The sequence below is a fragment of the Anguilla anguilla genome, chromosome 6 (assembly GCF_013347855.1).
Source record: "Anguilla anguilla isolate fAngAng1 chromosome 6, fAngAng1.pri, whole genome shotgun sequence".
NCBI lineage: Eukaryota > Metazoa > Chordata > Actinopteri > Anguilliformes > Anguillidae > Anguilla > Anguilla anguilla.
The window spans coordinates 54,277,440-54,286,941 of NC_049206.1; the positions used below are offsets into that span (position 1 = coordinate 54,277,440).

Here is a 9,502-nt window from a genome sequence, read left to right on the forward strand (position 1 = left end):
CCATTATAACCGCCAGCTGAGCGTCTCCCTGCGCTTGTAAGTCCACAGGGCTGTTGGTGGGGCTGCAGAGGGGACACAGCCAACAGGCGGGCTTGAACCTGCAAGCCCCTCCCCAGGCTCCTGTTCGCTAATACTGCCTCAGCTGTACCAATAAAGCTGCCCTGGACCAGTTTCTGCATTCTAAGGGCCTGATTTACCGGGAATTTTAGCATGCACAAAACCCTTTAGCACACACAAAACCAATAACACGACCAATGATTTGTCTTGGTATTTGTTCTGCACCAATCGTTGGTCATGTTATTGGTTTTGCTCTAAAACGTTCTGCACATGCTAACGGTCTTGGTAAATCAGGCCCAAACACTTTTGGGCTACATTGCAAAGTATTTGCTGGTCAGAAAGAAAGCTTTTCCGTCATGGAAACGCAAGTGAAGAGCTTGGATGTGAGGATTGTTGGTTTTAGGGCGGTAGGGTGGCAGTCTCTCGGCCCCCCCCCCACCCCCCCCCAAAAACGGGCCAGTGGGTTTCACAGCGGTACCTAGGAGGCGGGGCTTCTTGACACTCCTGACATTCACACGACTCTAAGGAGCGCTACAGCATCGCTGGCTCGTTAGACAAAACAGATAACGTAAATAAATAAACCCTCCGTGTCAGAAACCTGTCCTGCTGAATTGGGGAGGGGCGGGGGGGAGGGGGGGGGTGGCGGCTTCAGCCGCGACGGTACGCTTTCCGCGAGTGAGAGATTGAGGACTCGTCCGCATTTTTCATGACAGGACGCCCAGGGTTCTTTATGTCAGTTTGTACCCAAAAGACGAGCCCTAATGCGCTGATAAGGAGATGAGCAGGGATGGGATGGGATAGATTCCCTTTGTAGCGTCTCCTCCTTCATTTGTCAGCGCAGGGAGACGGAAATGCAAAAAAAGAAAAGAAAAAAAGGGAGGAGGAGGAGGAGGAGGAGGAAAAGGCGTGCAGCCCGGGCACTTTAAAGGTTTTCTCGACGGTAAGAGAGAGAAGCTGAGGATTCTTCCAGCGTGCAGACATCGGGCTGCATGCACGCACGCGCCATTGAATTTCTGCGAACTCTCTGAACGCCACACAAAGCCCTTCGGCTCCATTGTGCTCAGTCCTGATGCATCTGTTTGTAGGTTCGAGGAATACGTGGATCAGAGATACAAGGAGCACTTGAAGAACCAGGGCAAAGTGGACTCCGTGAGTATACCATTGTGCTCGCGCCATTATACTGTCTTAATATGTCTTGTCGGTTCAAAAGAAAAGTAGCCATCAATTTTAGCGGCCTGAAAAGGCATGGGGAACACACGTCTCCCCCCCGGCCTCGCTCCACTTCCCGCCTGTCTGCTTCTCTCCTAGTTTCTCATCGCCGGGGGAACCGAGTTCCTACCCGAACGTTCTAATGCTGACGAAACAACCACTGGCTGGTGACTGAAAGCAGTGGAGTTCTAGAACACTGACTTTGAATTTTGAAAAAAAGAAATCCTGTTAAAAGGGTTGAAATAAGAAGGATAGCCGTCATGAGGCCGTCCCATCCAGTTAACGCCCAAATCCCCTGACTGCATCTCCGACATAAACCTGAATCAGACTAGTTGCTGGATAACAGTGCAGCTAAATACCAGCTAACAGATGTGCGCCAGGTTCGAATCACGTGATGTCACAAGTGCTTCTTTCCACACAGCAGCCCACAAGCCAAATTCATAGACATGATTCAAAGGAAGAAGCTTCACGTGCAGCTTTAGCTAGCAGAACGTAGGCACCCGATCGACCAGCAGGGGTCGCTAGATAGCAATGAGATGCGGATCCCTTACCACGGGCAACAGTACTGCCAAATATATTGTTACCCTCTGGAACTACCAGCCAGAGTCAGCCCTAGCACAGTCTGGATTTGATCCCAGACCGTGGGTCACATGCCGTTTCTTTAAAAAAAAAAATTTTTTTTTATTCCCACCAGAAAATGTGCGCTGTGAAGTGCTTTTTGAGGGCCACTTTGTAAATTGCTCTACACAAACCAAGCCTGATTGGAAAGATAGATCTTGACCAGAAACATGAGCAGCTGTGCGGTCAGGACAAGATGAGGGCTGGCGGGTTTGTCCCACAGCCATCTGCAGATGAGCCCTCCGGCGCCCTCTGGTGGATGCAGACTTACCTCCTCCTGTGATGGCCGTTGCTCTACTCCAGTGTTCTCCAACCCAGGTCCAGGAGAGCTACAGGGTTTGCTGGTTTTCGTGGTTACTCTGCACTTAATCAGTTAGAGCAGTTGATTACACAGTTAACTCGCCTCACCTGGTTACTTGGGTCTCAGCTGGGTGCTGATTTTAAGGTGAAATCAGAAGCCAGCAGACCCTGCGGCTCTCCAGGACCAGGGCTGGAGACCACAGCTCGTCTCCATGGTTATGACTGAGGGGATCGCGCGACAGCAATCTATAATGCATCAGCAGCGCTTTCCCGCTCCCTCAGTCTGTACAGAAGCTCATCTGGTATCGCTGTCTGCTGAGCGCTGCTAGGCCCGCGTCGATTTCTCCATTTTGTTTTTTTTCTCTGTCGCCAGCTGGTCGGAGTGGACGTCATGGCGGCGCTGGACATGTACGCTGAGAGAGGCCAATGGGACAAGTGCATCGAGACAGCCGCTAAACAGGTACCTCTGGGTTCCTGTTTAACTCTATGGTTCCGCTAATATTAATGGCCCATTGGCTGTTCATTAGCATTGTCTAAACGTTCTCTTTATTCCTTTTTTCCTGTAAGAATTTCAAGGTCCTTCACAAATACATCGCCCTGTATGCCACCCATCTGATCAAAGAGGCCGAGTCGGAGAAGGTCTTAGGCCTGTACGTCAATCACGGAGTCCCAGCCAATCCCCAGGTGAGCTCCTTAGATGCTCCTCCCCCTCCCAATCACTGTGACCAATCACGTTCCTTCAATCCATCAGCTAATACACTGGGCTATGAACTTGACAGCTGTGATTATTTGCCCGATGGTTTCACCATTACCCCCCATTATCAGTTAGCCTAACTTTATCAGCTTTTACCTGAGTTCCTTTGTAAGAGTGTCTCTGTAAAAATCTCATTATAAATCAAGCTGAAACTGCAATGGAATTGAATTGAAATTATTGTGAGATTGTATCACAATCACTCTCTTTTCTTTGTGACCTCAGAACTTCAACATCTACAAGCGCGTGTTCCTGGACCTGCTGAACCTTCCGGGCAGAGGGGGGGCAGAGGCGTACCGGATGTGGGCCGACCTGCGGGACGTCCTGCTGCTGCTGGTGAGCGCGTCCGAGAGTGGGGGGGGGGGGGGGGGTCAGAGGCTGGGCGACGAGACCTTAATGAAGATCCTAATAGGCCAAAACCTTGTCTGATTGTCTGTACAAAAGTGCCAAAGAGTTTGAGCCAGGGGTGTTCAGTGTTATCAGAAAAGGGCCGGTGTGGGTGCAGGTTTCTGTCTTAGCCCAGCGCTAACACACCTGATTCTACTAATCAAGGTCTGGATTAAAGACCATGAATAGTTACTTGGGTTGAATCAGGTGTTGTAGTGCTGGGCTGACAAAAAATAACCTGCACCCACACCGGCCATTTTCGGATAAGACTGCACACCCCTGGTTTGAGCCCCGCCTCGGCGCTCTCTGAGGCCTGAGTGACACCTCTCTCTCTCTCTCTCTCTCTCTCTCTCCCTCTCTCTCTCTCTCTCTCTCTCTCTCCCTCTCTCACTCTCTCTCTCTCTCTCTCCCTCCCTCTCTCTCTCTCTCTCTCTCTGTCTCTCTCTCTCTCTCTCTCTCTCTCTCTCTCTCCGCTCGCAGTGTGAGAACCTGGTGAAGACGTCGGAGGCCAACTCGCCGGCGCACGAGGAGTTTGAGCGCATGCTGCTGGTCGCGCACTACTGCGCCACGCGCTCCGCTGCCAAAAGCGCGCACCAGCTGGTGGGTGCAGCCCGTCCCGCCCGCCCGCCTGCCCTTTACCCCGCTAGCCCGCGTCGGGGGCGCCTCGGCCTGCCGGGTCACACCAAAAAACACACCGACTGTGCTTTTACCCAGAGCTTTTAAACTTTTAGCACATGCTTGTTAATCGTGTGTGTGTGTGTGTGTGTGTGTGTGTGTAGATATTCCTCATATGTGAGGAGCGACTTTGATTTCTTCCGTTCACACAGCTGGATATTTTACTGAAGCAATTCAGTTCAGGTTCCTTGCTCAAGGGTACAGTGGCAGGGCCCTGGCTGGGAATCAAACCTGCAACCTTTGAGTTACAGGCCCAGTTCCCTAACTGCTTCACTTTAAAGATTCTCAGACTTTGTGGTGCTGCCAGTCAGGCGGGTCAGGGGGTGGAGCCACCGCCCTCTCTCACCACCCTTCATTTCTGCGACACCCCCCCCCCCCCTCCCCCCCCCTCTCCTGTGCAGGACACGATCGCTGCCAAGCTCTCCATCTCCCTCCTGAGGCACACCGAGCTCATTCCTGCAGACAAGGCCTTTTACGAAGCGGGTCTGGCTGCTAAGGTAAGCCAATGACAGGCAGATCACCTGGATGAGTGGTGCTGATCCAGACCTCAGCTGTGTGTGTGTGTGTGTGTGTGTGTGTGAGCGAGGGAGAGAGGGAGGGAGGGGCGAGCGAGGGAGGGAGGGAGGGAGGGAGGGAGGGGGACGCACAAGCCCTTGAGAGATTTAAGGCTGTTGAAACCCTCTACCTGTTTCCTAAAATATCCACCAAGGGAAACAATGAAATCCTCTGAGTAATCTCGCCCACGCCGTTCTCCATCTCCCAGCGCTACAGGAACTCTCTGTGGTTTGACGTCTTCTTCTGATGGAAGGACATATTTGCTAAACTAAATTGAAGCTTGTTTCTGAAATGGCTGTCGCTGATGGCCTTGTGTTTGTGTTTGTTTGTGTTTGTCTGTACACAGGAAGTTGGTTGGGAGAACATGGCCTTCATTTTTCTGAACCGTTTCCTGGACCTTTGTGATGTAGGTGAAAACTTTTCTTGGGTCCTTCAAATTTTAAATTCATTGTTTTATTGTTATTGTAATTACTATTATACCCATGAGGCCTTACCAGATATGAATGATACAAGTGCACATATTAATGATGACCTGCCAGTCTGTCTGAATATGAGGTTTTAACAAGTTGTGTTGGCAACGTCAACTTAAGCCATCACTCTAGTTCTAAAAAAAACTGTCAAAAACGGTGTCAAAACAAAGATTAAGATTTAACCCCAAAGATTGGAGTGCAGATAAAGCGAGATAAAGCGGTTTATTAACACCGGTCTCAATCACGACCTTATTTACGATTTTATCGCACGTGATAATGAAAAACGGCGAATTAAATTTTACGCCGCGGTGTGAACGTGTGCTGGCGTTTCGCAGGGGATCGAGGAAGGCAATCTGGACGCTCTGGACCACACCGACTTCCAGGACACCGATATCCCCTTCGAGGTCCCGCTGCCGGCCAAGCAGCATGTTACTGTAAGTTAAATTAAAATAAAAAAAACATTTTCCCCTCCCCACACAGCTTGGGTAATTGGGCGGCGTAGCAGCGAGCGTCGAGTCGCGCCGATTGACTCTGAAGTGTTTTGGAGAGACGGCGCGGGCCGTAATGAGCTCGGAGTGATTATCGATTCGTCTTCGGGCTTTGATTTCACTGGCGTGGGGCCCTTGGATTCGCTCCGGTTTGCTTGCTAATCGGGGGGGGGGGGTGGATGGTGTAAGCGGTGAGAGTGAGGTTGGTGTTTGGGTGTTGAGGGAGGTCTCACACTCTGCCCCCCCCCCCCCCACACGCAGGAGGACAAGCGGGAGGAGATCCGGGACTGGGTCCTGACCGTGTCCATGGACCAGCGCGTGGAGCAGGTCCTGCCCAAAGACGAGCGGGACACGTACGAGGGCTCCCTCCTGGCCCTCAGCACCGGCGTCCGCTCCCTGCCCTGCGTCATCACGGGTGAGCGGCCCGGGCGTGGCCCCTGCGTCGGGCCGAAGCCGCGCACGCACTCCCCACAGCGAGCTGGTCTCTCGGGTCGATGACCCCGCCTCCATTCATTTCCAACGAGAACAGATTTGTCGAATCAGCAAGGCATGATGGGATAGCTGGAGACACGAGGCAAGCCGGCATAGTGGCCGGAAAGATGGGGGGGGGGGCGTGGTGCGATAACCAATCAGATCCAAGGACCAGCCCTCCGCTCCAGCCAGCTCAAAACCATGCCCCCATAGCCCAGACCAGTCCCAGGCACAGTGGCAGACTATGGGCCTGATTTAACTAAAACCTTTTAGCGCACACTGAGCCAATAGCACAACCAATGATTGGTGCAAAACAAATACCATGACCAATTACAGGCCATGTTATTGATTTTGCATGTGCTAAAAGGTTTTGCACGTGTTAAAGCTCTTAGTAAACCAGGCCCTATATGAGCAGTATTATGTTTGCACACTTTTAGACAACTAGAGATTAGACATATTTATGCTATGAGAGACTATATGAGACACTATATTTACACTATTAGAGACACAATATAAGATATACTGTATGTAGAGAGTGAGATATTCTGTATGAGATGCAGTATATTTAGACATATTTATACAACAAGTGACATTATATGAGATGTACTGTATTTATACAAGGAGAGAGACTACATAACACTGTTTATGCATATACAGTGAAAGGCACTATATAAGAGATGCTGCATTTAGACATGTTTGGACAGTGAGAGACACTACATGAGAACTTCAGCATTAGCTGAACATGAACTGAACGTGATTCTCCCCTCAGGAACGGTGAGGAGCTTTTTTTCTGCACAGTCCTGGCAGAGATTGAGCTGTATTAATGAGTGATGTGGGGGGGGGGGTTTCGGGAGATGAGAATCTCTCGCTCGTCCCCGCTGACGAGCGGCGAGGGACCGTGTTGTGATCGGGGAGTCGGGGCTGCGGTCACACGCGCCACGCCAAAGCCGCTAATTGCTTCTCGGGCTGCGTGTGAACGGAATAATCAAGAAACTCTTTTTTTCTTTTTTCTTTTTTTTTTACCCCCCCATCCCCCCCCGCCCCCCCCCCTCTCGTTCTCTCCTGTGGAACGCAGGCTACCCGGTGCTGAGGAATAAAATCGAGTTCAAAAGACCCGGGAAGGCGGCGAACAAGGACGACTGGAATAAATTTCTCATGGCCACCAAGGTGAGAGAGTTTGTCTGTCGAGCCTCTGCAGGTGCGCCGTGTGCCTGTTAGGATTCTGATTGATTTTAACAACCCCCCCCCCCACCACCACCCCCACCCCCACCCCCACCCCCTACCACCACCCGTGTTTATTTTGGACCCAATTATTTTATTGGCTGTTTGTTGTCTGTAGCGTTTTTGTGCTTCTGCTGGAGGAAAGAGAGAACCCCGTTTGGAACCCGGAGGAAGCCCATTGGTCCGCACCCCTTGCGTGGTGACGCGCCCGGGCCTCGAACACGCAGACCGCAGGGCGGATTTAGTGGGAGGCCGAAGACGCTTTTTGCCGTTTCTGAACGTTGCATCATCTCAGGCCTCTCGCGCTGAGCGAGGCGCCCGGCGGGCCCGCGTCACTGAAGGCTGAAAGTCGTTGGCGAAAACAAACACGAGAGAGAAACGGAGAGTAGCGGCTTGCCTTCAGCAGACGGGCTTGCCCAGTGTGACGGAACATAGCGTACATTATTTAAATTCATTTATTTTACGTACAAAAACCAAAAAAGTGCCTCGCTTGGAAATAAAACAAGTTACAAGTCCAGTTCCCAAATCAGTATGAATAACAACGGTCATATGACTGCATAAACCACTATTCTCCCAAACCGCTGCGTGGCGCTGTCGTCCGCAACGTGTTGTTAGCCGTGGGGTTCGTGCCTGCAGCTCAGCGAGAGACTGTGACCTGAATGCGGTGCCGCAGACGTCTCAGCCGCGGCGGCATTTAAGTGGAGAAAAAGCGAACATATGGCAGCTTCACGTGGGCTGTTTCATTGCCTTAAAGGTGCGGTGTCCTCCTGCAGAAAAAAAAGCACTGCTGGAGTCTGTGCTGTGTGTCGCGTGGTCGCTGGATGTGATTGGTCAGTGTCTGTGCTTCTCTGCCCCCCCCCCCCCCCAGACCACCCACAGTCCGGAGTGTCAGGACGTGCTGAAGTTCGTGAGCCAGTGGTGCGGGGGACTTCCTACCACGGGCTTCTCTTTCCACTAGAGCCTGGAGGACCGCGCGCATCCCAGCTCTCCCTGCGTCTCCTCGAATTTGCCCTCCCTGCTGAACGTCTGCTTTCATGAGACTCTTGTAATGGAACTGTGCAAAAAAACAAGAACCCATTAGCCTTGACCTCATTCCTGCATCGCTGTGAGTCATGTCTGGAGAGTGCGCTCCTATTGGTCGCTGAGTCTGTCCCCAGGCACGCCTTCTGAGGGTGAATTGCTTCAAACTTCAAAAAGCGTCATCCTTGAATCTTATTGACATATGTAAGCAAGTGTTTACTGATCTTGGGCCCTGGCTAAATATTTTTGGTAATTGCTTTTTACATTCATCTGAGGTATGTATGGCTCTCTCTCTCACACACACACACACACACACACACACACAGAAGAGAGATGGGGAGAGAGAGAGGGAGGCGGGGGGAAGCAGAGAGAGAATTAAGAAAATAATTAAATTCCAGCCCAGTCTACGCTCCCTATCTGCACTTTGCTAGGTTTTTCCACAAAACTTTTCCCGTTTGAATATTTTCTCAGGGGTCAGTGAGTTCTCCAATCAGATGGGCCTCTCTGAAGATGAAGGGCTCCATTATTGGAGCAACTTTGAGACTGAAGTAAAGCAGTAAAAAAAAAAGTAAAATTCTTGTCTGTGGAGTGGAGGGCGTCATAAACAACATGCTTGCACCTCAGGTAAAATTAACATGGCGCCTGTAAATGCAGCTGTTTGTGAAAGATGTCTTGTGAGTGAATTACTACAGCTTTTTGTAAAATAAAAACTGCGTTAGTAAAAAAACGTATGAATTTTCAATGCACAATGAACGTTGTTTTAGTTGTGTTTGAATGTTTGAAGCTCTTGTTCATTGTATATCTTATTTCACCACACAATGTATACTGACTAAAAAGTGCTAAATATTAAATCCTAAGTAATTATTTGAGTTGTTTCCTGTACTGAGTGATTTGTCACAACAAATAAGAATGTGTCATCAAAATATGAAAACGCTACAGCACAAAGCCATTTATATTATGCTTAAACTGCAGTGTAAGGAAGTGAATATCACAAGTTGTTTTGCTGTGGAGGAGTGAGTGTTAAGTAAACTTTGTAGGTAGCAAATAAGCAGCATATACATGCTGATTTGTTGTTGGCATACATTGTAGATCATTTGTACATTTTTTGCGTATGAACCTTGGCTTCATACAGCACTTGTTCACACGCTTATTTAACATCTCTCTTTGGTCTGAATCCACAGTTTTTGAGCACTGAAGAATATTCTTATTTTGTAAATTTGAAATGACATATCCAATGACTTTATATTCATGAGGTAGAAAAGCATACTTCAAAAAAAAAA

At 49.9% G+C, this 9,502-nt stretch overlaps 1 protein-coding gene across 1 annotated transcript in view; it reads left to right on the forward strand.

Annotated features, from left to right (window-relative positions):
• ift172 (intraflagellar transport 172) overlaps positions 1-9,091 on the forward strand; it is a 36,114-nt gene extending 27,023 nt beyond the window's left edge. Inside the window, exons 38-48 of the mRNA XM_035423355.1 lie at positions 1,143-1,206; positions 2,558-2,644; positions 2,752-2,868; positions 3,161-3,271; positions 3,803-3,922; positions 4,399-4,494; positions 4,899-4,958; positions 5,358-5,456; positions 5,772-5,925; positions 7,057-7,148; positions 8,071-9,091. Of these exons, the coding sequence (XP_035279246.1) occupies positions 1,143-1,206; positions 2,558-2,644; positions 2,752-2,868; positions 3,161-3,271; positions 3,803-3,922; positions 4,399-4,494; positions 4,899-4,958; positions 5,358-5,456; positions 5,772-5,925; positions 7,057-7,148; positions 8,071-8,160 (1,090 nt within the window). The 3' untranslated portion in view covers positions 8,161-9,091. The remainder of the gene's footprint in view (positions 1-1,142; positions 1,207-2,557; positions 2,645-2,751; positions 2,869-3,160; positions 3,272-3,802; positions 3,923-4,398; positions 4,495-4,898; positions 4,959-5,357; positions 5,457-5,771; positions 5,926-7,056; positions 7,149-8,070) is intronic.
• The last annotated feature ends 411 nt before the right edge of the window (positions 9,092-9,502 follow it).